Source organism: Sarcophilus harrisii, chromosome 2, assembly GCF_902635505.1.
Source record: "Sarcophilus harrisii chromosome 2, mSarHar1.11, whole genome shotgun sequence".
NCBI classification, from domain to species: Eukaryota; Metazoa; Chordata; class Mammalia; order Dasyuromorphia; family Dasyuridae; genus Sarcophilus; species Sarcophilus harrisii.
Window position 1 is genome coordinate 315,107,255 of NC_045427.1, and position 24,323 is coordinate 315,131,577.

At 34.4% G+C, this 24,323-nt stretch overlaps 3 protein-coding genes across 9 annotated transcripts in view; 2 read left to right on the plus strand and 1 right to left on the minus strand.

Moving 5' to 3' along the window:
* Nucleotides 1–14,062, plus strand: TOMM20L (translocase of outer mitochondrial membrane 20 like). Of its 2 annotated transcripts, none has more exons than XM_031952657.1 (5): nucleotides 1–318; nucleotides 737–780; nucleotides 4,322–4,427; nucleotides 12,522–12,664; nucleotides 13,622–14,062. In XM_031952657.1, exons 1-5 carry the CDS (start codon nucleotides 183–185, stop codon nucleotides 13,673–13,675), a joined length of 483 nt encoding a protein of 160 aa, XP_031808517.1. In that variant the 5' UTR covers nucleotides 1–182; the 3' UTR covers nucleotides 13,676–14,062. The 2 variants fall into 2 exon arrangements, with proteins under 2 accessions (XP_031808517.1, XP_031808519.1); XM_031952659.1 differs by having other exon boundaries at nucleotides 11–318; nucleotides 4,322–4,403.
* KIAA0586 (KIAA0586 ortholog) overlaps nucleotides 13,646–24,323 on the plus strand; it is a 149,902-nt gene continuing 139,224 nt past the window's right edge. The window contains exon 1 of one of the 2 annotated variants that reach the window (XM_031952648.1): nucleotides 13,646–13,722. The gene's annotated coding sequence lies outside the window, so the exon portion shown is untranslated. Of the gene's footprint in view, nucleotides 13,723–21,698; nucleotides 21,930–24,323 lie in introns of those variants that run through there. The other variant, XM_031952650.1, reaches the window with a different exon arrangement.
* The window catches only part of TIMM9 (translocase of inner mitochondrial membrane 9), an 18,570-nt gene continuing 8,105 nt past the window's right edge, over nucleotides 13,859–24,323 (minus strand). For 2 of the 5 annotated variants that reach the window (XM_003756310.4, XM_031952655.1), the window contains exons 2-4: nucleotides 15,741–15,806; nucleotides 15,144–15,239; nucleotides 13,859–14,281 (exon numbers count right to left, since the gene is read on the minus strand). In XM_003756310.4, coding sequence (XP_003756358.1) covers nucleotides 14,147–14,281; nucleotides 15,144–15,239; nucleotides 15,741–15,779 — 270 coding nt within the window. In that variant the 5' untranslated portion in view covers nucleotides 15,780–15,806 and the 3' untranslated portion in view covers nucleotides 13,859–14,146. Of the gene's footprint in view, nucleotides 14,282–15,143; nucleotides 15,240–15,740; nucleotides 15,807–20,200; nucleotides 20,252–23,492; nucleotides 23,547–24,323 lie in introns of all 5 variants that reach the window. The other 3 variants (XM_031952656.1, XM_012548485.3, XM_023502653.2) reach the window with 3 other exon arrangements.

Here is a 24,323-nt window from a genome sequence, read left to right on the forward strand (position 1 = left end):
CGGGGTGTATGAGTGTGTGTCTGTGTATGTGTGTGTATTTGTGTTTGTGGGAAGGGGGTTGGGGGCTGGCTCACAGCAGCCACTCCACTGGCAGGCTGGCCGGCGGGTGGGCGGGCGGTCAGGGATTCCGAGGCTAACGCTTCGCCCGAGTCCCGGCGCTCCGGGCATTGCCCGTGGCCTGGATGCCCTGCGTCCGGACCCTCCTGTGTATCCTGGCCACCCTGGGCGCCTGTGGCGCGGTCGCCTTCCTTGGCTACTGTGTGTACTTCGACAAGAAGCGGAGAGGCGATCCCGAATTCAAGCGGCGGTTGCGGGACAGTGAGTGCATCCCTCCCTCTGGGGCCGGGATGGGGAGAAGTGGCTTCTCTGGAAGGTAGTCCCGGCTCAGGGTCTTCGAGACCTCGTGTTTTGTTTTGTTTTGGATTTCAGGTTTCTCCTCCTAAATCAAGGTCAGGTCTCCACTTTGTTATGTTCGTGCCCCGCTCAGTGAGATTTGGAAATGGGGAGTAGGGGTCAGAAGAACCTGAGAGGGGGCGAAGCTGCCTGCCTGCCCCCTTCGGCTACCTTGAGCGCGGTGGTCCAGCCAGGAGGATGCTGTCTCCGCATCCTCGTGGAATGCCCCAAATGAACACAAGCCACGAGCAGACGCCGCCCTGAATTCCTGAAGGAGTCCCGGGGAGAAAGGGTGCTTCAGCGCCAGCCGAGGAACTGATAAATTCAATTGTTGTATTCACAGAAAGAAGAGCAGAGCAGCAAAAGGCTAAGGAACGGGGTGTGCAGGTGAAGTGTTTTAAATACACTGGTGTAACTTTATAGTGAGTACTTTTTCCACTTAAAATAAATATGCTGGTTTGGACCTTTGCTTTGTCAGGGTATTATTTGTTGAGAGCGAGTACGATTTTGCTATTGGCAAAATTGGAGTAAGGGAGAAATTAATAGAGTGAGCACTGGGGAAAAGGGCGTTTCTTTTAATTTGCCGGAGAAACGACATTGCTTGAATGCCTCAGCAGCTACTGAAAGGGGTTCTTCACTTTTTGTTGCATCCGAGATGCTTGGGACAAGCTGGGGAATTATCTGGACCGGACACCCTTTTAAGAATAATGTTTTAAAATATATAAAATGCATGTGATTTCAAAGGAAATACTGATAGTTATCACAATATTGGAGAGGGAAAGGCTATAGACTATATGGAAAGGACTCCACAAACTTGAAAGTGTTATATATATATATGTCAGTGGTGGTGCAATTAGGAAGAAAAGGGCTAAATTTGAAGTCACAGAACCTAATTTCATTTTCTGCGTTTAATGAACCCCTAATATTAGTTTAGAAGGGGAAAATTACTGGAAAAATGGGGGGGTGGTGGAGATTATCAATAGAAAGTGCTGACGGGAGTGGAACAGTGTTGTAAGAATTCAAAAAAGAAAAAGCTTAGGTTGAGGAAAAGCTGGCACTGCAGCTAGATCTTGCAGGATTTTCCTAAGTATTTGCAGGGATGAGGGCAAAAAAGAGCATTTTAGATGTAGAGTACAACAGGAGTAGAGCTGTAAGGGTGGGAAAGTGTGAGCCGTATTCTGGAATGATGTTGGATGATGGAACATGTTAGAGTAAATGGATTATAAAGTTGAAAAAAGAGGTAAAGCCCAGATTGTGGAGGTCCTTACATATAGGGCTGTAAAGTTTGAAGCAAGAGGGACCTGTGAAGAGAAGTTAATAGTTTGTAGTAAAGATGGCTTTGGTTTAGAGACCTTAGGCTATCATTTTACAGATGAAGAAACGGGTGGGGGGGGGGAGGGGGGAGATAGTGATAAAAGTGACTGGCCCAAGATTACATACCTATAAGTAGAGAGGTAGGAGATGAAAGGTTCTCTGATGTCAAATCTAGCCTTTTTCCCTCTTCATTGCACTATTATGGACATATACATATAGCACTTTCAAATTTGTGAAGTCCTTTCCATATATAAATTCACTGGAGTACATTAAGAAAAGAGGGCCAAGAACAGATCCTTGGTCAATGCACATATTTTAGGGCAAGATATGGAGGCAAGAAGAGGTCAAAAAATGTAGGAGCAAAACTAGGGCAGTGTACTGTATGATCATTGAAGCTAAAGAATGAAAACATTCAGATAGAAAAAGGGATCAGAATAAATTTTGAGAAATCAGATAGGATGCCTGAGAAAAGGCCACTTAATTTGGCATTAAGAGATTGTTCATGAAGACATGATCAGAGGAATCTAGATTGAATCTTGATGACAAAAGAAATTAGGGGGGGACAGACTCCTATGAGAAAACTAATTGTAAATTGATGACAACAAAAGAGCTGCAAAAAGCTTATCTTCCATCCCTCATTCAGTACAAGCAACACACATTTAGAATATAGAGAGAAAAGGTTTTGCGAATGATCTCATAAAAACAGGTGGAGTAGGTTAGGGGGTTTGGGATATGATTTAAAGAGATAATCTGGCCATCACACCTTCCTTCTTTTTACTCTTACAGAATCAAGACAATCAGATTAAATATTAGGAGGGGTAATAAATATTGGGATTACTACCAAGAGGGGGGAGGGGAATGAAGTTAATAGGGGAAATTGGAAAAGCTTAAAACATTTTGACTACTCCAAAATTGTCTTTAAGGGTAGCCCTAATAAAAGATGACTTTGCATAGCATAGTTAGAAATGTCCCTAAATAAAATTGACATAAAAATTAACCTGTCCTCTCCCTTCCCCTATTAATTATCCTTTCCTCTCACTTGACTGACAAGGCACTTTGCCCAAACCTTTCCATTGACCCATGCTTTTAAGTTGGTTGTGCACTAATTTAAGCTGTTAGCTGTAAACTAGCTGCTCTAGATAGAATTCTTACTAAGATAATTGTTAAGAGCCTAGGATTGGAGCTCCAAGAGATATTACAGATTACCTCTATTGGTCATTTCATTTTATAGTGGAGGAAAATGAAGTCCAGAGAGATTGCCCATGAAAAGATCACAGATTAATAGGAGGGTAGTATTAACACTTAGCTCTACTGATTTCAAGAATAGTGTTCTTTTCACTACAACAGTCTGCCTCTTTTAGCTACTTTTAAAATTTGTTGCCTGGGGAAATATTCCAACAACCAAAGAATCATAGACTCATAGCTCTAGAATTGGGAGAGACTTCAGAAGCCATCTCCTCCAACTTATTCAGAAATGAAGCATAACACTGGAGTGGCAGGTAATGAGATTGATATTTCTTGAACATTAGATTCTCTAACTACCTACATGTTCATCAGGCTAAACCTGGGCATGGCAACCTGATTGGTAGACGAAGTAGAACTAATTGGTCTGTTTGCTGCCTTGATGGATTCTTCCTGCAGCCAAGTTGATACTTTCCCAAGATGCCAGACTGCATCATACAAGCAGCTAGTAATATCTTTGATTTGTCACTTTCCATTTCAGATTGATACACCTAGCTGAAGTAGAAATACTTTAATCTATTCCCTCTCTCCTCCCTATGTTGTCCCAAGGGCAGTGTGTGTTGCCCACTTGGCCAGTTCCAGTGGGGCAGCTCCTATTATTGCTAACAGAGGTTGTTTGTATAATTTAGTTCTCTAAGAGAAGCATGACTTCAGAGAGGTGATGCCATAGTATACAAGTGAATTGGATTTTAGTAAGGTTGAGCTGTATAAAATCACCAGCCTAACACTCTTTTCTAGAGCTATCTGGGTCCAGGGACACGATATAGATCAGAAAGATTGGAGATATAGTACCAGATGCAAAAGCCTTCGCCTTTTTAAGCTAAGGACTTTTAACAAGTCTCGGTTTGACTGCCAATCCGTGATTAAGGATAGATAAGAAATGAGGCAGAGAAAAACCTCTTTTAACCAAGTCAAAAAAAAAAAAATATATCTGGGAGGGGAAGAGGCTAATGGTTTTCTAGCCAAAACAGAAACAATTGTTATTTATATTCATCCTGAGGCAATTAAGGTCCCAACTAGTAAGAAAGACAAACTATAGTTCCAAGGAAATGAATAAAGAATGTTACCTAAGATTTTGTTGTTTTAGAGCTATTCATTTTAGTGAAATTCAGCGGCAGTAAAGCCTAGTAAACTGGGCAAAAAAATGGTGAACTATCCCCTCTACTAACTTTTAAGGTACTATACAATTTAATTAGTTGCAACTGATAGTTTGAAGAAACTGTTCTTAATATTAGCTTACACTATATTGTGACTCTTTAGGTTTAGAAATTGATATAAATTTTTTTTTAAAAGAAATTATTTTTATCAATCATTACATGCATTTTAATTATTAATTTAAAATAGCTTGTTACATATTTTGTAAAACTTTTAGGCTCGAGAATCTTTGAAGAATGAAAAATTACAAGAATTCTTTCTCCAAGAGGTCCAAATGGGAGAACTTTGGTTATCCAGAGGTATGATTATAATCACTTTTTTGGGTAAGCAACTGCTTTTGAAAGTAGGTATTTATTTTTTAAAGTCAGTTGAAGGAATAAATACTGTTAACATTTTACAGTGAGATGAATTTAATATATAATTTCAATCTTATGAATTTTCAGAAATTAAACTAATTAGTATCATTTTGCTCAGCCATATTCTGCAAAAGTGAGTGGCAAAAATTTATATGGCCAACTTGGAGTTGGTAGGAAACCAGGTTAACTATAGTAATAGCTCAATTATTTAGATTGTTAAGGAATGAAGGTTGTCACAAGGATCTAAAGAGAAAACTTATGGAAAAAACTTTGGAAAATCTTAAAGTATATAACTATGATCCTTTTTTTGTTAAAAAAAACAAAAAGCATATACAACACAGATATAATTATGTTGTGATTTTCTTATTTAGATTAAGAGGACCCACACAGCTTGTCAAAATTTTTTTATCTTCTCCTTTTGTGATCGAATTGTATCAGTTGATACTTAATATTGCCATGATATATTATTTCTTAGTTTACTCATCCTCTTCTCTTTTGTTGCTTCTAATTTGTTAGGTTGTAGGAACCATAACCCATCTGTTAGAATCATGTTGATAGTAAGATTTTAAAGTATTTGAATTAGGGCCTCAATACACTTTTATAAATAAAATACTCAAAACTAATTGTAGACTTTTGTGACATATTTTGGCTGCTTGGAGATCTCTTTTGTTTCTATGCTTTTTTTTTTTTTTTTTTTTTTTTTAAACAATGTTTTCTGGTCAAATAAAGATTACAGATAAATTAATTTTAGATAAAAATATGACATCCTATCAAGAATGATTGATTCTTTTATATCTGATTTTTAAAAAATGGTATTGGAGATTTTTCTGTAATCTTGTGGAAGGGTCTGTGTTCTCTACATCTTTTTTCTTTTGAAGATTTTTAGTCTTCAACCTTTATTTAAGAATGAACAAAGCTTTGATAGTTCACTGACTCAAAGACTTAAATCCAAAAATTTTGGAACCATCTTTTTGACTTTGACTAAACAATTAAAAATATAAAGATATGAAACTTTAAGACAGTATAATCTTTAAAAATGATTCCAAGTTAATATTTATGCTGAGATGTTTTAGTTAATTGTTCTGATTTGTTATTTTTAGTCCTAATTCTTTGACTCCATTTGAGATTTTCTTTTTTGGCTGAGGCAATTGGGGTTAAATGACTTTCCCAGGATCACACAGCTACAAAGTGTTAAGTGTTAGGTATCTGAGGTTAGATTTGAACTCAGGTTCTCCTGATTTCAGGGCTGGTGCTTTATCCACTGTGTCACCTAGCTGCCCCCTGGGATTTTCTTGACAAAGATACTAGAGTGATTTTTCTGATCTAGCTCACTTTACAAATGGGGAAACTACAGCAAACAGGGTTAAGTAATTGCCAGGGTCACACAGCTAGTTAAATGTCTGAAGATGAATTTGAAATCAGTAAGATTCTGGCTGACTCCAGCCCAGCACTCTGTGCATTATTGGCACCCCTTAGCTGTCCTATTATTCCTTAAGAATCATAGATTTAGAGTTAAATGACACATCGATCAACTAATTCCATCTTCATTTTATAGATGAGGAAATTGTGGCACAGAAAGATCACATGAATTGCCTCATTTATTAAGATAATAAGCAGTTGAAGCAAGTTCCTCTGATAAAGACCTCATTTCTTAAACATATAGAGAAGGGAGTCAAATTTATAAAAATAAGAGTCATTCCTTAATTGATAAATGATCAAAAGATAGGAAGTTTTCAGATGTTGTAATCAAAGATACTTAGAGCCATATGAAAAAATATTCAAAATTACTATTTATTGGAAAAATGCCAACTAAAACATTTTGAAGTACTTGCCTCATATCTGTTAGACTGGTTACTAGGACATAAAAGGAAATGACAAATGGTAGAGATGTAGGAAAAATGAAACACCACTGTTGGCAAGACTGTGAGCCTGATTCAAATGTTCTGTAGAACAATTTGGAATTATGTCCAAAGGAATATAAAACCATACCTTTGACTTAATGATATCACTCTACTAGGTCTGTATCCCTAAAGAGATTAAAAAAAAGAAAAAGGACCTATATGTACAAAAATATTTATAGCAGCTATTTTCTGATGGCCAAAAAAAAAAAAAATGGAAACTGAGTCCATTAACTGGGAAACAAACTCTGGTATTTGATTGTGATGGAATATTGTGTCATAAGAAATGAACCAGGATGCTTATTAATAAATCTGGAAAGACTTAACAATACCTGATCAAAATGACATGTACTGTCCAAAATGTGACAGCAATATTGCAATACAATGATCCAACTCTGGAGAAAAAAAAATGCTATTCATCTCCAGAGAAAGAACTCTGGATATCTGAATACAGATGGAAGCATACTTTTTAATTTTATTTTTCTTGAGGTTTTTTTTTGGGGGAAGATGACTAATCTTCCCCCCCCCCCCCAAGATGACTAATATGGAAATGTTTTGCATGACTATAAAAGTATAACCTATACTGAATTGCTTGCCTTCTCAATTGCGGTGAGGGTAAGAAAGGAAGGAGAATTTGGAACTCAAAAGTTTTTAAAACAAATATTAGAAAATATTTTCACAGATAATTGGGGAAAAAATAAAATACTAAATAAGGAAAAAAAAAGAAAGAAAAAATTACCAAGAACTGACATAGTTTAGTAACACAGGATATATGAGTAATTTAAAAAAATATTTCACATAATGATTCTAAAATATGTTGATTTGGGAGATCCTAATTATGGTCGAGGATGGAGAGGAGACTGAATTGAGATTCAAAGAAAAAATACATAAAAATTACAGGCAGTGTGGTAATTAAGGAAAAAGTGGTAGACTTGCAATCAAAGATCCTGGTCTGAACCCTGACTGTAATCATTTTTAAGTTGTATGATCATGGGCAATCTCTGAAATTCTCAGGACTTACCTGCAAAAAAGATTCTAACAATGCATGTAATGTCCAAAGCTCAGTGTTATTTTGAGGAGTTAAAAGGTAACAACATTTTCATATTTTACTTTTATTTGCTTTATAGTTTAAGTGTTTACATTTAAAATATTTTATTTTATGCATTTTATATTATGATTTATATTTTATATTGTGAAGTAATTATAATATAAAATAATAATAATTAGTCAAACTAAGAGGTGATTAAGTCACAAATTTTAGAAAACTTTTATTTTTGAAATTTTGGGAGTAATTATCCCATATGTAATTCCATATTTCTTGGTTTTTAATAGTTTTAAAAATATCAGACTAAGAAATGCCTCCCTAGGGCCCTTCTACAATGTAGTCACTTGCAAAACAATTTGTGAATTGTAAAGTAGTACTTAAAGAGGCTGTCATGATTTACTTAAGAGGCAGGTGGTCTTTTTGAGGGGAGGGGAAATTACATATTTAAGGGAAATTACATAATTAATTAATTGCTACTGTGATTTTTTGTGTGTGGAACCTCTGTAATATCCTTTATTAAAATTTAAAATTAATTTCCTTCCTCTGATAGCTATAATTAAAATTATGCAAAAGAAACTTAAAAGGACAAAACAAAATCCATAAGAGTATAAAAACCGTCTAGATTACAGTCCTTTTCATTCTGACTAAACATATGACCACCACTGATCTGAATGACTAAACTGATACAAAAAAAAAAAAAAGTTTGACTGAATCCTCTTTGTTGGTTAATTGATTGAACATTAGTTTTTGTTTTTAAGTGGCAAAGTTTATCTTTCATCTTCTTCTGAAAGACCACATTCAAATATTTGGGCATAATCACATTTAGGATACAGTGTTATTCAGGTCCAGACGAAAACCATTACCATTTCACCTTAAAAAAAAAAAAAAAAAAAAGATCTGAAAAGCATTTTAATAGAACAATTACCAAAAAGAAAGGAATAAAAATTTCTCACTTGAGAAATTATAACTCAAGGAAGATCCTGAAAATTTGAACTTAGAGAATTAGGAAGAAAAAAAAAGTTCTAGTTAATTTAGTTTCAAAGGAAGCTAGTTTTTTTTTTTTTTAAATAAATCTTTTTCATGTATTCATTCCATATTATTTCCTTCCTTACACTGCTGTTTTTTTTTTTCAGAATGAAAACAAACCAAGAATACATAATTCCTATATACAAGTCCAAGGAAATATCCTCTATGTTGAGACTTTACGTATTGTTTGTATGGAGTAGGGATCAGCACAATCTATATACTGATTACCTATGCCATACGTGTGCTCACAGAAGTATAATGATAGAGTAGGAAAATGGTTGAGAGAAATTTAGACAACTTAGATCTGTTAGTTGCTATGCTTTTGTGCACAAATTATTTACCTTTTGTTCTTTTAAGTCACCTTCCAACTCCTTAGTCTATAATTACTCATTATTTGAAAACTTATTTTTCAATTTTAGGGATATTTAGTTACACATGATAATCATTCAATGAACAGTGTTTATTAAATGCTAGTAGTCTGTCAGGCATTGTGCCTAGGTGCTAGGTAGGGATACAAAGACAAAAATGCCAATAGCTCCTGCCCTCAAGGAGCTTACATTCAATAAGGGGAGATGACACCTACACATAAAAGTACATACAAAATAAATACAAGGTAATATTTTTTGGAGGCACAGTTGGGGTGAACATGATCAATTTAAATTCTCACATAAACGGTGGTGGTTGAGCAGAGTTTTGAAGAAAGCTAGGGATTCTCAGAGGCAGAGGTGAATATATAAGCATATATTGCTTATATGGGAAGCATATAAGAAACAGGATATATAAGTATCACTGTAAATAAAAAGGCCAGTGTGGTTGGACTGCAGAGTGTGTGAAGGAGAGAGATGTATAAAGGCTAATTGAAGTCAAGTGGTAAAGAATTCTAAATGCCAAATGGATGAGATACTGGGGAACTAGAATTCTCTGAATAAGAGGGTAACATGGTTAAATTTGTGATTTAGGAATTTTTCTTTGGCAGCTGTGTGGAAGATGGCTTGGAGGAGAGACCCGAGTAGGGGAATCAAGTAAGAGGCTTTCTGAAATAATCTTAAGAGATGACTTGGGCTTGAATTTGAGTAGGGCCATGTAAGCAGAAAAATGTAGATGGATGTGACACTTATGGCAAAGAATTAGCAAATGTTGGCAACTAACTAGATATGTAGGGCAAGGGAAACTGAAAGAGAGAGTGATGACTGTGAAGTAATAAGTCTGAATGAACTAGATGAATGATAATAATGCCTTCCATAGATATAGGCAAGTTTGGTGGTGATGGAGGAGGGTAATGACTCACATTTCAGACATGGAGCTCAAGAAATAATAGGCCTGGATAAACATAGATTTGGGATTCATCTGTGTACAAACAGTCATTAAACTCTTGGCCGCTAATGAGGCCACTGAGAATGACCAGGACAGCTAGGAGGGCAGGATATAAATGAGACCAAGTGTACAGGAGGAACCTAGAAAAGGTAGTTAGTACTGTCAGAGGGTGCTGAGAGGTTGAGGATGATGACTGAGAAAAGCTTTTCAGATTTTGTAACTATAAAATTATAGATAACTTTGGACAAAACTGTCAACAGTGTAAGCTCTTTGAAAACAAGGATTTCTTTTTGGTCTTTGTATCTCTAGTGTCTAGCACAGTGCCTTTCATGTGGCAGATATTTAATAAATGCTTGATAATGAATTTAGTAAGGGCAGAAGCCAGATTGCAAGTGATTGAATGAGAGAGGAAATAAAGTATTATTTACAGACATTTCCCCCTAGGATTTTGGTTGTAAAGAGAAGGCAACTGTAGGGTCAAATGAGTTTTTTTTTTAAATAAGGATGGGAGATTTATTTGTAGACAGCAAGGAAGGAGCTATTAAATAGGAAGAGATCAAATGAAACAAAAATTAACTGCTTATATATGCCAGGCAGTGAGCATATAAAGACTAAAATAAAACCACTCTTGCCCTCAAGGAATTTATATTCTTTCTGGGCAATTAAGTATAGATGCAAAACATAGACAAAACTGTAGTGAGGGGCACTAACAGGTGTGTTGTGTATATACCAGAAAAGGCTTCATGTAGGAGAGAGTGTTTGAGTTGAGTTTTGAATGAAGGGATTCTCAGTGAATGAAGGAAGAGATAAGGAAAGCATGCACTCCAGGCACAGGGTGGATAGGCAGTGCAGTCATAGAGATGAAAGGAGTGAGGTGGTGAGTTAGGAGGACTATAGAGTGAAGGAATGAGTGTAATGTATAAGTAAGTTTAGAAAGGTATGATAGGGCCAGGTTGTGAAGATTTTTAAATAGTTGAAAAGAAATAGGGAATCAATGTAATTTACTGAATAAAGGATTGATAGGCCAGATCTCTGCTTTAGAAAAACAACTTTAGTAGCTGTGTAGAAGATGAAAGTGAGGAGAGACTTGAGACAGAAAAACACCTTTTAAGGGCTATTGTAGTAGGCCCATTCAGGAGACAATGGGAGTTTGAAATAGGTGGATGGCTGTGATTAGAAAGGATCACATCTAAATGTGTTGTGGACGTGGAAAATGATAAAATTTAGTGGAATGGACAAAGTAGAAAGGGATGGGGTAGAGCAGGAAAGGCATCAAAAAAGGTATGAGATGTCTTTCTGAGGACCATCTCTTCATCAGGGAAATGACTAGATTAAAAATGCAGAGAATGCAGGATGCTGAGAAGTTTTGAGATGCACAGTAAGGGAGAAGAGGCCTAAAGACTTATATAGCCTCTTTTTTTTTTTCTCCCCTAGGAAGGTAGAAATCTTAAGAAGAGATAAAAATCTTTGCAGCACCCACTATGAAATACAGGATAGATAGGTTCAGTTGGAATTAAGTATTTCTAGTGGACCTAGTCAGCTTCATCCATACTCACTTGTTATGTGAATAGGAGCAAGTTAATAGTGGGAAAGAGAGAAAAATGATTTGCAGCAAGAATAGGGGAAAAGATGTTGTAATTTACTGAGAAGGGGGCAAAGAATAGATTTAGGAGTGTGGTACAGGGAGAGGTTCGGCCATTGGAGGTTATGGTTAAATAAAGGAATTTAAGAATTCTTTATAGTGGAATACTAGGGTGAGATTGAAGATGGGACTAAGGTGGACTGAAGGTGTAGGTAGATGATTTAGTTGAAGAGTTGAAGAGTAGTTGAAGAGATCAAGGACCTGGGAGACCAGGATATTTTAGGGATCATCAGCATGAATGTTAATCTTATTCTTTTAATTGTTTTTCAATTCTAGATATATTTAACTACAAACCACCATCTCAAAAATCCTATGCTAAACAGGGGCATTATGGTATAGAGTCAAAGGACCTGGATTAAAACAATGGCTCTGAATACATTATTACTTGTGAGCAAGGTAGTACTACAGGTACTTGCAACTAACTCTGCAAGTTGGTTTCCTCATCTGCAAAATGAGCAGACTGAATTATCTGCAAAATGAGCAGACTGAATTATCTAAAGTAGTAGGAGGAAAAAAAAATGATAGTCCTATGGATTGAGACATGCCTCACTTAGAGATAAAAGTTTTTTTCTCCTTTTTTGAACTTAATGAACAAATTAATATATGGACAGTATTTGCAAAGGAATCCATTACATGTTTTTTACAACCAACCAGTTGTGTTTCATGTAAGACATATCAAGCATATGTATACTGTTAAAACAAACCTTACATTATCCCATATCCTACATATATTCCAAAAGCCTTAAATGAAAACTGGTACAATTGCTAAAATCCCCCTATTTTTATTGGATAAAGTCAAATACAATACTGCAGAGCTAATAATTTTCAAAGCCAAAGGCCGTTTAATACTCCCAAACAACTGTGCTGTTACAGCTTAAGTTATGCCAGCCTTCTTTTTTGACTCAAGTCCAAGCAGGCTATGCTGTGCGAAATTTCATTTAATACTTTTCCCACTGATGGGAGTCTTGTCTGATTACTGCGTTTGAAAGCAAATGTTCCCATCTTTAATGATAGATTATCAAGATGTATTCTAATTAAAATGTTTAGAGTTACTGGTATTTTGTGGTAAAGGATTTGATATTCTAAAAAACCCAAGTTTGGAACATTCACTCAAAATCACCATGGCTTTATTTTAGGTGAACACAAAATGGGAGTTGAACATCTCACCAATGCCATTTTAGTATGTGGGCAGCCACAGAAACTTCTGCAAGTTTTTAAACAAACGCTGCCCCCTGTGGTGTTTGATATGCTGATGCGCAAACTACCCTTGATATGCCAGGTATGTGTAGATTTCATTCTTTTGCTGAAAAAAAAGGTGGGAAATAGAAATTTTATATTCATGTTCAAGGACTCTGAGGTGCATTTTTTCTAAAAATGGTCTAACATTCTAGAGTAATTAATGAATTATTTTGTTAAGATGTGGTATAAGTTTTCAATTTCTGAGATAATCTTTGTCAAAGTTTAGATTATTATTATTATTATTTGCACTTCAGGATTTTATTAATAGCCAAATTTGCTAAGTTTTGATAATGAAGTAACACGGTTCAGCTTCTAAAGGAGGCTTTAAAGAAAAACTATTTGTAAATTTATCAAGAAAATTTCTTCTTTTCCCCCAAATTACATCATTAGATCAAAATATATTTTTCCTTCTGTCATTGATAGAAACACAAGCTACTTTTTGTCAAATTTAGACCTAAAAGTCTTAAGTCTTTTTAAACTACAACTTCATATGGAATTTATCTAAATAATTATTTGCTACAGTTGTCTTTTATTTATCACCAGATTAAAAAATGTTTACAAAAACCTGTCCTCTTTTATGCTTGTGAATCAATTGACTTTTCATAGATGCTAGTTTCATTTCTACATTTATTTAAGTCACCAGACTATTTTATCTTTGGTTTATTTCACTTGGGCATATTTAGAGGGAAAATATGGATAACTCACAATTTTACTGGTGATAAATGAATTATGTATTGATGATTTGACCTAATCATACATGTTTCGTTCTTATATTTTGTATAAACATCATGGAATCCACTCTAGAGTACGGTGGCTGTCAGCTGACATAATTCTTAATGCTAGTCATAGATGGCATTTTTCCTAGAGGCACAAGAAAAAGTTTAATACTCATCTGAGAGAGGAAAGCAGGACTGGAGAGAGGGAGGGAGAGGAAAATAAAAAAAAGGAAAGCGTATGCATTGAAATAATCAGCAAATAATTCTTCTGTATTTACCAGCAATTTGAGGCAGAAATGCATGAACAGGAATGCCTTGAGGATGATCCTGAGTGAAAAATATTTCAGCTCTGTATCCAGATAAGATTCCAGTGGATACTATGGTAATTCTTAGTATAAACAGCTGCTTGTTGATAAAAATATGAACTTAAATGTTGCCACTTTACTTTTGGTAATAAAAATAATTTTTATGTTATACATGATTAAACACATACTTTGCTTTAAAAGTAACAGTCACAATTGAAGAAACAATGGTTTATTTTGCTAATCAAGTGGCCAGGCTGTTGAAATTGTAAGGCCCCAACACAGACTGCATCTTAATATTTTCACTGCACAATAAGACAAGATCCTGTACTTTGCTGATTCCAGGTAAGAAGCACATTTGTTTCTTCAGTGGTTTCCACTTGCAAAATGCTCACAATCAGCTGGTGAAAATATCCACAACAGTTAAAGATCAAAAGAACTCTCACTTCCAATGAAACAACTGTTGGCAATGCTTTAAGGAAAGGTCCATCCATTAACACTTTTCTATCGTGGTTGGCCAAGGAGTCCTGCTTTGGCAGCCAAAGCTTCATTCTGTTGAATATGATACTCTTGAAATCTCAAGGATATTCTTTGTGTCATTTTTAAATATTTTTGTAGGCAGTGTTCTGAGCAGGTAGACTAGAAAAAAGGGACGAAGGCATTAAGAGAGATGACAGTAAATTTTATTTTAAAATTGATGTATTCCAAAAACACAGATGGTTTTACTACGACTTTGCATTATATTGAAAAAAAATTAACAAATGGATAGCAAATGGGGTGCAAATTCTTTTGTGCTACTTTTATTGGTACATTTCTCTAACTCATTCAAGATTTTTAAAAAAGATAGGGACAATAGCAAAAATAATCCAACATTTCTTTTTGTGAAAAAAAAAATTGATTCTAAGAACTCAAATATAATTCATTTATAGCTGTGACGGGAAAAAAAAAGCCCCTCAAAAAAAAGTGACACAACTTTCCTAAAAAATGCTAAGCAAAAGCTTGTAAAGGAAAGAAGCTTATAACACTTTGTGCTTAAGTGAAATTTAATTTGGAAAATAAAAAGAAAAAAAAAAAAGATGGGGGTCCATAGTCCAATTCTGTAACATGTTACACTAAATTCAAGCTGGGCTATTTCCAAAAGCAACATGAGTATTCTGGATCAATTGGAGGGAATATGCCAAGTTTTCTTTGATGTAATTAATAGTACTTTGGTGAACAGAGAGGAAAAACCATGACCCTAAGAACTGATGGAACAAACATCTTTTCTGACAAGTTTGCCTCGATTATATGAATGACTTGTTAACATGGAAATAAAATCAACTCAATTGTGAAGACTACTCAAAATTCTTAGGGCGATGGCATACAAAAGGCCAAGATTCAAAACTTAGTCTTACAAATTACAGAAACATCATCAATAGAATACACTATGTAAGTAAGGGGCTTTTGTATTTTGTTTCTTTGAAGAAAATGAGGGCATATGTCAGTGGAAAAAGTTACATACCTCTTCAGGTTTGACCTCTCTTGTTGTGAAGTCTTTAACACAATCCAGAAAACAGGTTTCTGTGAGTTTATTGTAAGTTCCAAGAAATTCTTTAAACTGTGAACAAATTCAAAATCAGTCAATTTTCTTTCTTTTTTTTTTTCTGTTGTCCTATTTTAGATTACTGGTCCTAGAAGTCATTTTTCAATTACATGTGCCAAGAATCTAGTGAGTAGTGTACAGAGTTCTAGTAATTAGGCACAGAATTATATAAAATGAAAAACATTCTTTAAAAAATTCATCAATTTTGCAAAATGCACAAATAAAAACAAAAGTAAAAAATACAAATTTTCTATTCAAATGTCATATCTTTTACAAATGAACAGAAATAAGGCCATAGTTTTAATTTGCAAATTAAAGTTCAATTTATCTTTTTCTTGTGTGTTTGCCAAAGGGGAGTGGGGAGGGAAAGAAGGATCTCACATTCTTGTCACTTGATTATCCTTCTTTGAAATTCTGAACAACTGATTGAAGAAACTTCTGGCCAAGTATGCATCTTGCGATACTGTTTTAATTTTATTATAAAATTCATTTTTCCTCCCCTTAAATGAATCTCACCTGTTTAATTTGATCAGTTTCTGATATTTGTGCAGCCATATTGTTTTTGATATGTGGATCTGTCACCTGTGTTAAAAAAAAAAAAAGAAAAAAAATTAAACTGAAGGAAAAAAAACCTCATTGTCTCCATATAGTCTTATGTTTTCTTTCCTGAGTTCTGTCAGAACTTAAGCTTCTTAAGACAAGAGACTATATTTTTTGTTGGTCCAAGACAAAATAAGTAGCTGTCCTGTATATTCCTAATTTACTATCTAAAGTAGTTCATTCCTTTCATTTTTCTGTGTTAATTTATGGAATCATTCGTAACAAAATATTAAATGCACTATTTATGTAAACTTTAAGATCTCTGATAACTTTTAAAGTTATCTTTGGAATTAATGGAACCAATGTGACTACTCCATTGTTAGTTCTGGAACATCTAGGCTTATATCTTGGAAAACAACTATAATTCAATATTCACACTTCTGCTGAGAACTCTAAACTTGAAAATCCAAGGGTTCCCTTTAAAGATTATCTTCCAATAAAAGATAACTGCAGAAACTAATTTATGCATACAATTTCTATTCAGAGAAAAATAAATTCAATTAAAATATAATTTGTAAAGACAAACGATAAAATTGAAAAATAGCAGGGTTAAAATACCTTTTTTGAGTATTTGAATCTTCTCTTAACCACAAAGTTATGCCTATTCTAAGTTGATAACATTTCAATAGAATCATAAAGTTTAGATAGAAGTAGGAAGAAAGGATCTCAAGAGGCCATCTAGTCCAAATATTTCATTTTACAAATGGGGAAATTGAGGCTCAGGGAAGTAAAGTAGCCTAAAGACACACAATTAAGGATCAGAAACAGGACATTATTTTAAACATTTTTTTTTTTTAAATAATGAAGAGCTACCCAGAACACTAACCCCTGCCCATCCTAGCTTAATCAATTTTCTTTTCCTCTCAAGGATACAAAACTGTCCTTTCACAAAATCCAAGAATTTTATAGCTTAAAGGAAGGCACTTCAGAGGCTATCACCTACACTGTAGAGATTTGGGACAATTGTTTGTAATCTGGCATATAGTCCAGCACATTTAAATGCTTAATGAACTATGTCCAAACTTTACATGGCAAAAAAAAAAAAAAAAAAAAAAAAAAAAAAAATCACTTTTAAGTTGGTGCTCATATAGCCAATGCTCTTAACCTTAATCTCACTTCCTCAAAATCAGTTTTTGTTCATTCCCTTTCCATTATTAACATAATCATTCAATTTCAGACTCTCAATACCTCACAACTGATTCTCTATTTATTGTCTCTTCCCCTTTCCAATTCAATCCATCTTCCAGAACACTGCCAAATTGCCCCCTTCTTTTTGTAGAGGTAATTTCTTTTTTGGGCGAGTGGGATTGTGGTTTGAGCGAAAGCATCAAGACATTCCCAGCCAAAAATGACATGGTAAATCTCCAATTCATATTGTTTGCTTTAAAAAAAGTAAACAATAATTCTACTCATTACTTTAAAAAAATGTTCTTTTTTTGTCTTCACTTAAAACAGATTTTGGGGGGCCTTACTATTGCTAACTCCTCCTTTTTCCTAACCTTCTACTCCAATTAAAAAAAGAAGAAACACCTTGTAATAAAGTTTGGTTAAAAAAAAAAAAAAAAAAAAAAGGAATCCACACAGTGCCAATGTCTGAAAATGTACAACTGCACCCATCTTATCACTTGTCAGGAGATAGTTAATATTACCTCTGGGTCCAGAGTTCATGGTTACTTCATTGCATTAATCTGAAATCTAATTCTTTCAAGTTGTTTTTCTTTACAATGTTGCTATCCTTATATAAATTGTTTCTTTAGTTTCTCCTTTATTGTGCATCAATTTATACTTCCTAGAATTTTCTGAAATTATTTCTTATAGCATAGTATTCTTTCACATGTATCTAATAATTTTTCTATCAATTTCCCAATTATTAAAAGAAACATTTGTATAGCTTTCCCTTAAATTTTTATTTAATCTCCTTTCCTTAAATCAGGAAATTTGTTTTGATTGGAGTATTCCCTTAGTAGTATAATTCTGTCCCCATGGCATTTGATGTTTTTCTACATTATGATGTGTGTTCAAACCTCTTTTGTCCATTTCAAACAAGAAAAAGGTTCAGTCAATGCCCACTCATCCTCATAAGTTTTCCTCCACATCTATGTACTTTTCTTATGCTTCCCAATGTGAGAAAAAGTTTTATGTCCTTCTTCTGATTCTAATAATTCAGAACAATTTTCATTATGTGTGATCTTTAATTTTACTAGATTTAGCTTAATGCTAATTTGATAATTTGATAGTTTGATATATTTTTTATTCTGAAGTTGTTAGCCCACTGTAGTGTGTTAACTGTCCTCAGATTGATTTATGTTATTTTTGTTTATTTATATATTTATATTTATTTATATGTTATATAAACATGCTACCTCTGCATTTATCTTGTAATTGATAAAAATGTTACATGGCATTAGGACCAATAGAGTACTCCAGAGGAGACCTTTGTTTCAAATTGTATTGAATTATTAATGACTATTCCTTGGTTTAGTTTTTTTTTAAATTTTTAATGGTATTTTACTTTTTCCAATTACATGAAAAGCCAATTTTAAACATTCACTTTATAATATTTTGAATTTCAAATTTTCTCTCTCCTTCCCTCTTCTCATAAAGATAATAAGCAATGTGATATACAATTGTATAAAACAATTTTCCACATTATATTGCGCTGAGCCATCCAACCAATTTAAATGTGTATAACATCCAACTGTGTATTCAACATATATTGCTATCTTGTCCAGCAGAATAGCATGATATATTTTATCAAGTGCTTTGCTAAAAATCTAGCAACATTCCATTATCTATCAATTCATCAACCCTTTCAAAAAAAAACTACCCTTAGTCTGGTGCGATCTGTTCTTTTAAAATTATTTCATGCTTGCCATCTAAGGGAGGGGATGGAGGGTGGGAGGGAAAAATCAGAACAGAAGTGAGTGCAAGGGATAATGTTGTAAAAAAATTACCCTGGCATGGATTCTGTCAATAAAAAGTTACTATAATAATAAAAAAAAAATTTAAAAAAAATTTAATAAATAAATAAAAAACCTTAAAAAAAATTATTTCATATTATTTACTTGCCCAAATCCAGTATTGATTCCTTTTCTTTTTAAAGTTTATTTTTGAATTATTCAAAAGCTATTTTTTCTCTCTCCCTTTCCACTCTTTCTTTTAAAGATCACCAAACATGACAGAACTACTTTAAGGCCTCTGATTAAGTAGACTACCTTAATCTATAATGATGACAGGGTACAGCGGATACCACATGTATCTATCTCTACAACAGAATGGAAAGCAATTTTTTGTTTAGTTCCTTATGATTTTTCCATATGTGCTTACCTTTAAAGGTTTCTCAGATTCCTGGACTTGAACCTCAAAGTTTCTAGTCTTTTCATTAAGAATACTTGAAAATCTTATATTTCATTTTCCCCTTTAGGGGTGATAACTAGTTTTTCTATATTCTATGACATTCTGGAATAATATATTTCATATTCTCCATTCCTTTATAGTAGTGACTAGTAAACAAAACCTGCCAGTTCTTTTTGTGTTATTCATACAGAATAGGGGACCTGGATTCATTAGGGAAACCCTTGTTTTTTCTTAATTTCTTATTTATACCGAGTATGAAGCTTGCCATAGAAGCAAATGGATCTAAAGTGAGGTAAAACATGGGCTCAAATGCAGTCCATAGCATTACAAGTTACTTTGGGCAAGTCACTTAACCTCTGCCTCAGATTTCCTCATCTGCAAAATGAGGATAATAGCACCTACCTTCCAGGGCTGTTTTGGGGTTCAAATAATACTTGCAAAGCACTTTGTGAACCTCAAAATGCTACGTGCTACATACATGTATGTGCGATACCTATTATTATTAATTTTTAATTATTTTCCCCCTGTCTTTTCTAGCACAAGGACCATTCTCCTAGGCAGAAAAAAATGGAAGCAAAATAAGAACTAAGGAATTTTGTCCTAGTCTATATGACAAATTACTGTCCTACCTTCTTCTGGCCTATCTTTTTTAAAAATTCCCTCCTGTTCCTTCCTCATATGGCTTTACCATCACATCTCCCTGCCCTGTTCTTAAGTTTTTCCTTTTTTTGTCCTGTCATACAAATAAGAGAAATCTGCCTCCCCAATTCCAAAAGGAAAAAAAAGGAAAAAGGGGACAGTGAAATATACTCCATTCCTTAAGATGATAATACTATTTTAGATAGTTACTGTTCAGGGTTTCTGGTTCTTTTCATCTTTCATCAGCCTGAGGACTTCTGACACTCCTTACAGAACCCATGCTAGGTGTACCTTTTATTCTTTGTTATTGACTCTTGATTCCATGTTTTGCGTGGATCTTTTAAAAGTTTAGGTTGATCAGAGATTCTCTGTGCACTCACCTCACTCACTCTAGACCACTTTTATCCATGTTCTTCATCAGAAGTGTCTGCCTTTGTGGTATAAAAATTTTATTCAAGTTTAATAACCCTTGCCTAATTCCAATTTGTATAATCCCATCATCCTACAACACAAGTTCTCCCCAAATTCATATAAGCCATGCCTGGCTCTTCCCTCATCTCACTATCTCTTAAGAGATTATTAATCATGCTCCCCTAACCCTAAGTTTACTAAGATTTCAAACCCTAGCAACCAATTTCTTCTCTTTCCCTCGTTTATTCCTCTCCTTTTGAAAATGAAGTGATCACACCAAGGCAAATCAAAGTGGTCTTGTTTTTGTCTGACAGAGACAATCCTAGCAGATGTCAAGATAGTTGAAGTCCCATGGCTGTGACAAATTTGAAATCTATTTATCTAAATCCTCATCCATTTTCTTTTTCTGTCTGGGTGGCCTGTGGAATACATTGACTAATAAACAAACAAAAACGACCCTGTTTTGTTTCTTCCACTGACCTTCACCTATATGTCCTCTAACATGGCCTACCACTATAATACCTCAATTTCTTCCTTTACAATACCTTCATATAACATGCTTCCATCCAGTTCTCTAATCCCCTTACCCTCTTTTCTTCCCTGCCCCCATTTAATACTACTTCATTTTTTCCAATTACATGTCAAGATGCTTAACAATGACTTTTATAAGATTGAGTTCCTGATGCTGAGTGAAATGAGCAGGACCAGAAGCTCATTATATACTTCAACAACAATACTATATGATGATCAATTCTGATGGACGTGGCCCTCTTCAACGAGATGAACCAAATCAGTTCCAATAGAGCAGTAATGAACTGAACCAGCTACACCCAGCCAAAGAACTCTGGGAGATGAGTATGAACAACTACATAGAACTTCCAATCCCTCTATTTTTGTCCACTAGCATTTTTGATTTCCTTCACAGGTTAATTGTGGGGAAAGGAGGGGAAAAATTGGAACAAAAAGTTTTGCAATTGTCAATGCTAGAAAATTACCCATCCATATATATTGTAAATAAAAAGCTATAACAACATAAAAAAGAAAAGAAAAAATGAAAATGGAAATGGAAAAATAAGATTTGAGTTCCAAATTTAACATAAGATTAAACATACTTCCATATCATTCATGTTGTGAAAGAAGCATTAGAACAAAAGTAAAAAACTACAAAGAAAAAACAACCAAAAAAGTGAAAAATAGTAAGCTTCAATCTGTATTCAGACTCTACATAGTTCTTTCTCTGGATATACCACCTTCCTTTCTTATCCTTTTTCTTTTTAATAAGACATCTTTCTTGAGTCATATTTCAGTTGTGGATTTGATTCCACCAAGTTTCAGTATCAATTATAAGGACAATTTTATCTTTTTGTATTAGGACTGCTAATTCATCCTACTTTTATATATTTGGGCATTTCTCCATAATCATTTGTGTTTCATTATTTTTTTCTTGGATTTTTATCTTTAGGTTCTGTTATGGTCTGGGAATGCAGATCTCTTTCTCAGAAGTAAACAAGTAGCTGCCTCAGTACCATCATCAACCACTGTTACAAGATGATACAGCACATTTTTTTTTTTTGTTTGTTTGTTTTTAATTGTAATCCCTATGATATTTGGTTTGGGCTATATACACAGCTAGTTTTGTCTTCCCCATTTATTCCCTTTTGTTTGATCAGATTTTCAGGATATCTGCAAAACACCAAGGTAAGCTAGATATCACAGTGAATACAGCACTAAGTTCAGTCAGGAAAAAAGACCATAGTTCGAATTTGCCATCCGACCTGGGTGAATCAGATAATCTTAGGCCACCTCAATTTCCTCAAACATGGCTGTTTTGAGGATCAAATGAAAATATATTTGTCAAGCATTTAACACAGTACCTGGCATATAGCAGGCATTTTAAAATAAATGCTTTTTTAAAGCTATGGTCTAAAAACCTTATTCTCAATGTCTTTTAAATGCACTTTCCAAATGAGTTTTCTTCTTCTTCTTCTTCTTCTGCATCCATTGCCTTTAGTAAGCAGCAGAAATAAAAGTAACACATGTTATGGTGTTCAGTTTTTTAGCAGCCATTTGTCTTGACAAGTTTTCACAAATATCTTCTAATATGTATTCCATACACGTCCTGGGAATACAATAAACTTTTCTATAGTTGTAAGCAGAGAGTCATTTGCTACTAATACTCTACCCTTCTTCCCCTTGACTATAGTTTAATCTAAGACAAAACAATACCCAGCAATCTCTCATCATTCCTTAAAGGACAAGATGTTACTTCCTTCTCAGGGCATCTAGCTTCTAATTCAGGAAAAATTTAGATTTTTAAAAAAACTACCCAAGAATGTAACAGAGTGCCTACTCCAAATTCCTACACAAGTCAAAATTTTCCTGTCATTACACAGCCTGTTCTTAAATTATCCTTCTTCCTTCCCTCCTCATTCTGAAGCCCTACTTCTGTTCTTTTAGGAATACTTCTTTTGCCTTAGTCACATGAAATGTAAAAAAGTATAATTCACACCGGATCTCTTCTAGAGACCAGCCTATATTTTAAATGTTTCCTCCCAAGTGGGGGAAGACAGAGGATTTTCATATTATGCCAAATGACTTTTCAGTAACTGATCATATTGCAATGGTATTTATTTCTCTTTTGGTTCTTAAAGAGATCTAAATATATTCCAGAAAAATTTGGGGGTAGTGTAGCACAATATTAATTCTCTTAATTTTTTCAGAGATCCTCTCATACCTCCAGTTGAACTATTAACATGGGATTATGTGAAGAATCAGTAGAGAGCAGTTTCAGCTAAATCTTAAGAGTGGAACTGTTTAGAAGGAAAAGGAAAAGGGAGAAGAGGATAGAGCCTATGGCTTTATCACCTTGACTAAAGGATGACTCTCTGATTATCTGAGGGTTGGCCACATCTCCTTGAAGAAAATAATTTTTCTCTTACCCATGTTGGAGGGGTTGGAAAAAAGTTTGGGACACACAAGCAAGACTTTGGGCACTTAGGTGACACAGTGGATAAAGTGCAGGAGCTGTAGTTAGGAAAATTCTGCTTTTCAAATTTGGTCTCAAACACCAGCCCTGTGACCTTGGACAAATCACTTAACCCTGTATGTTTCAGTTTCCTCATTTGTAAAATGAACTGGGGAAGGAAATGGAAAACCATTTCATTATCTCTGCTAAGGAAAATCTAAATGAATTCATATAAAATCAGATGTGACTGAAAAACAAGAAATGGCAGTATTTCAGGGATTACTGAGGTGACTTACAGACATGATTATGAGGTGGGGCCATCAGACTATCAGGAATCAGACTCGGTATATCTGACAGAAAAATGTTAGGAAGAGGAACAAAGTTGTAAATTACCTACTATAGATAAGGCCATGTTCTAAACATAAGAGGTACATATTCTGTATTATAGATATATCAAAACAGCAATGTTAGAAGCAATTGTCAAAAGCATTGAGCAAGCAAAGGCTCAAAACTTGGACTGAATTCCAATCTCACACAATCAATGTGTACAGAGAGACAATCAATTAGTTATCAAAGATATGAATGAATGGAGAACTGAAAGGGCAATGGCTAGAAAACAATATGAAATAAGATGGAATATGAGTCCCCCGTTCCAATTACATTTTACTTTTCCAAACACATGAGTTTTCAACATTCATTTTTGTAGGATTTTGTGTATCCATTTTTTTTCTTCCTTCTTCCCTAACCTTCCCAAGACAGAAAATAATCTGATATGGGTTATATACACGAATAATCCTTTTAAACATATTTCCATATTTGTCATGATGTGCAAGAAAAATCAGAAAAGGGGAAAAAATCATGAGAAAGGAAAAGCAAACAAAAAAAAGGTAAAAATAATAAACTTTAATCCATATTCAGTCTCCATAGTTCTCTCTCTGGATGTGGATATTTACCATCCCAAATCTATTGGAATTATCTTGGATTGCCTCATTGTTGAAAAGAGCCTAAGTATCAAAGTTGATCATCACACAATCTTGCTGTTATTGTTTATAATGTCCTCCTGGTTCAGCTCACTTTATCAGTTCATGTAGGTCTTTTCAGACTTTTCTGAGATCAGCCACATCTCT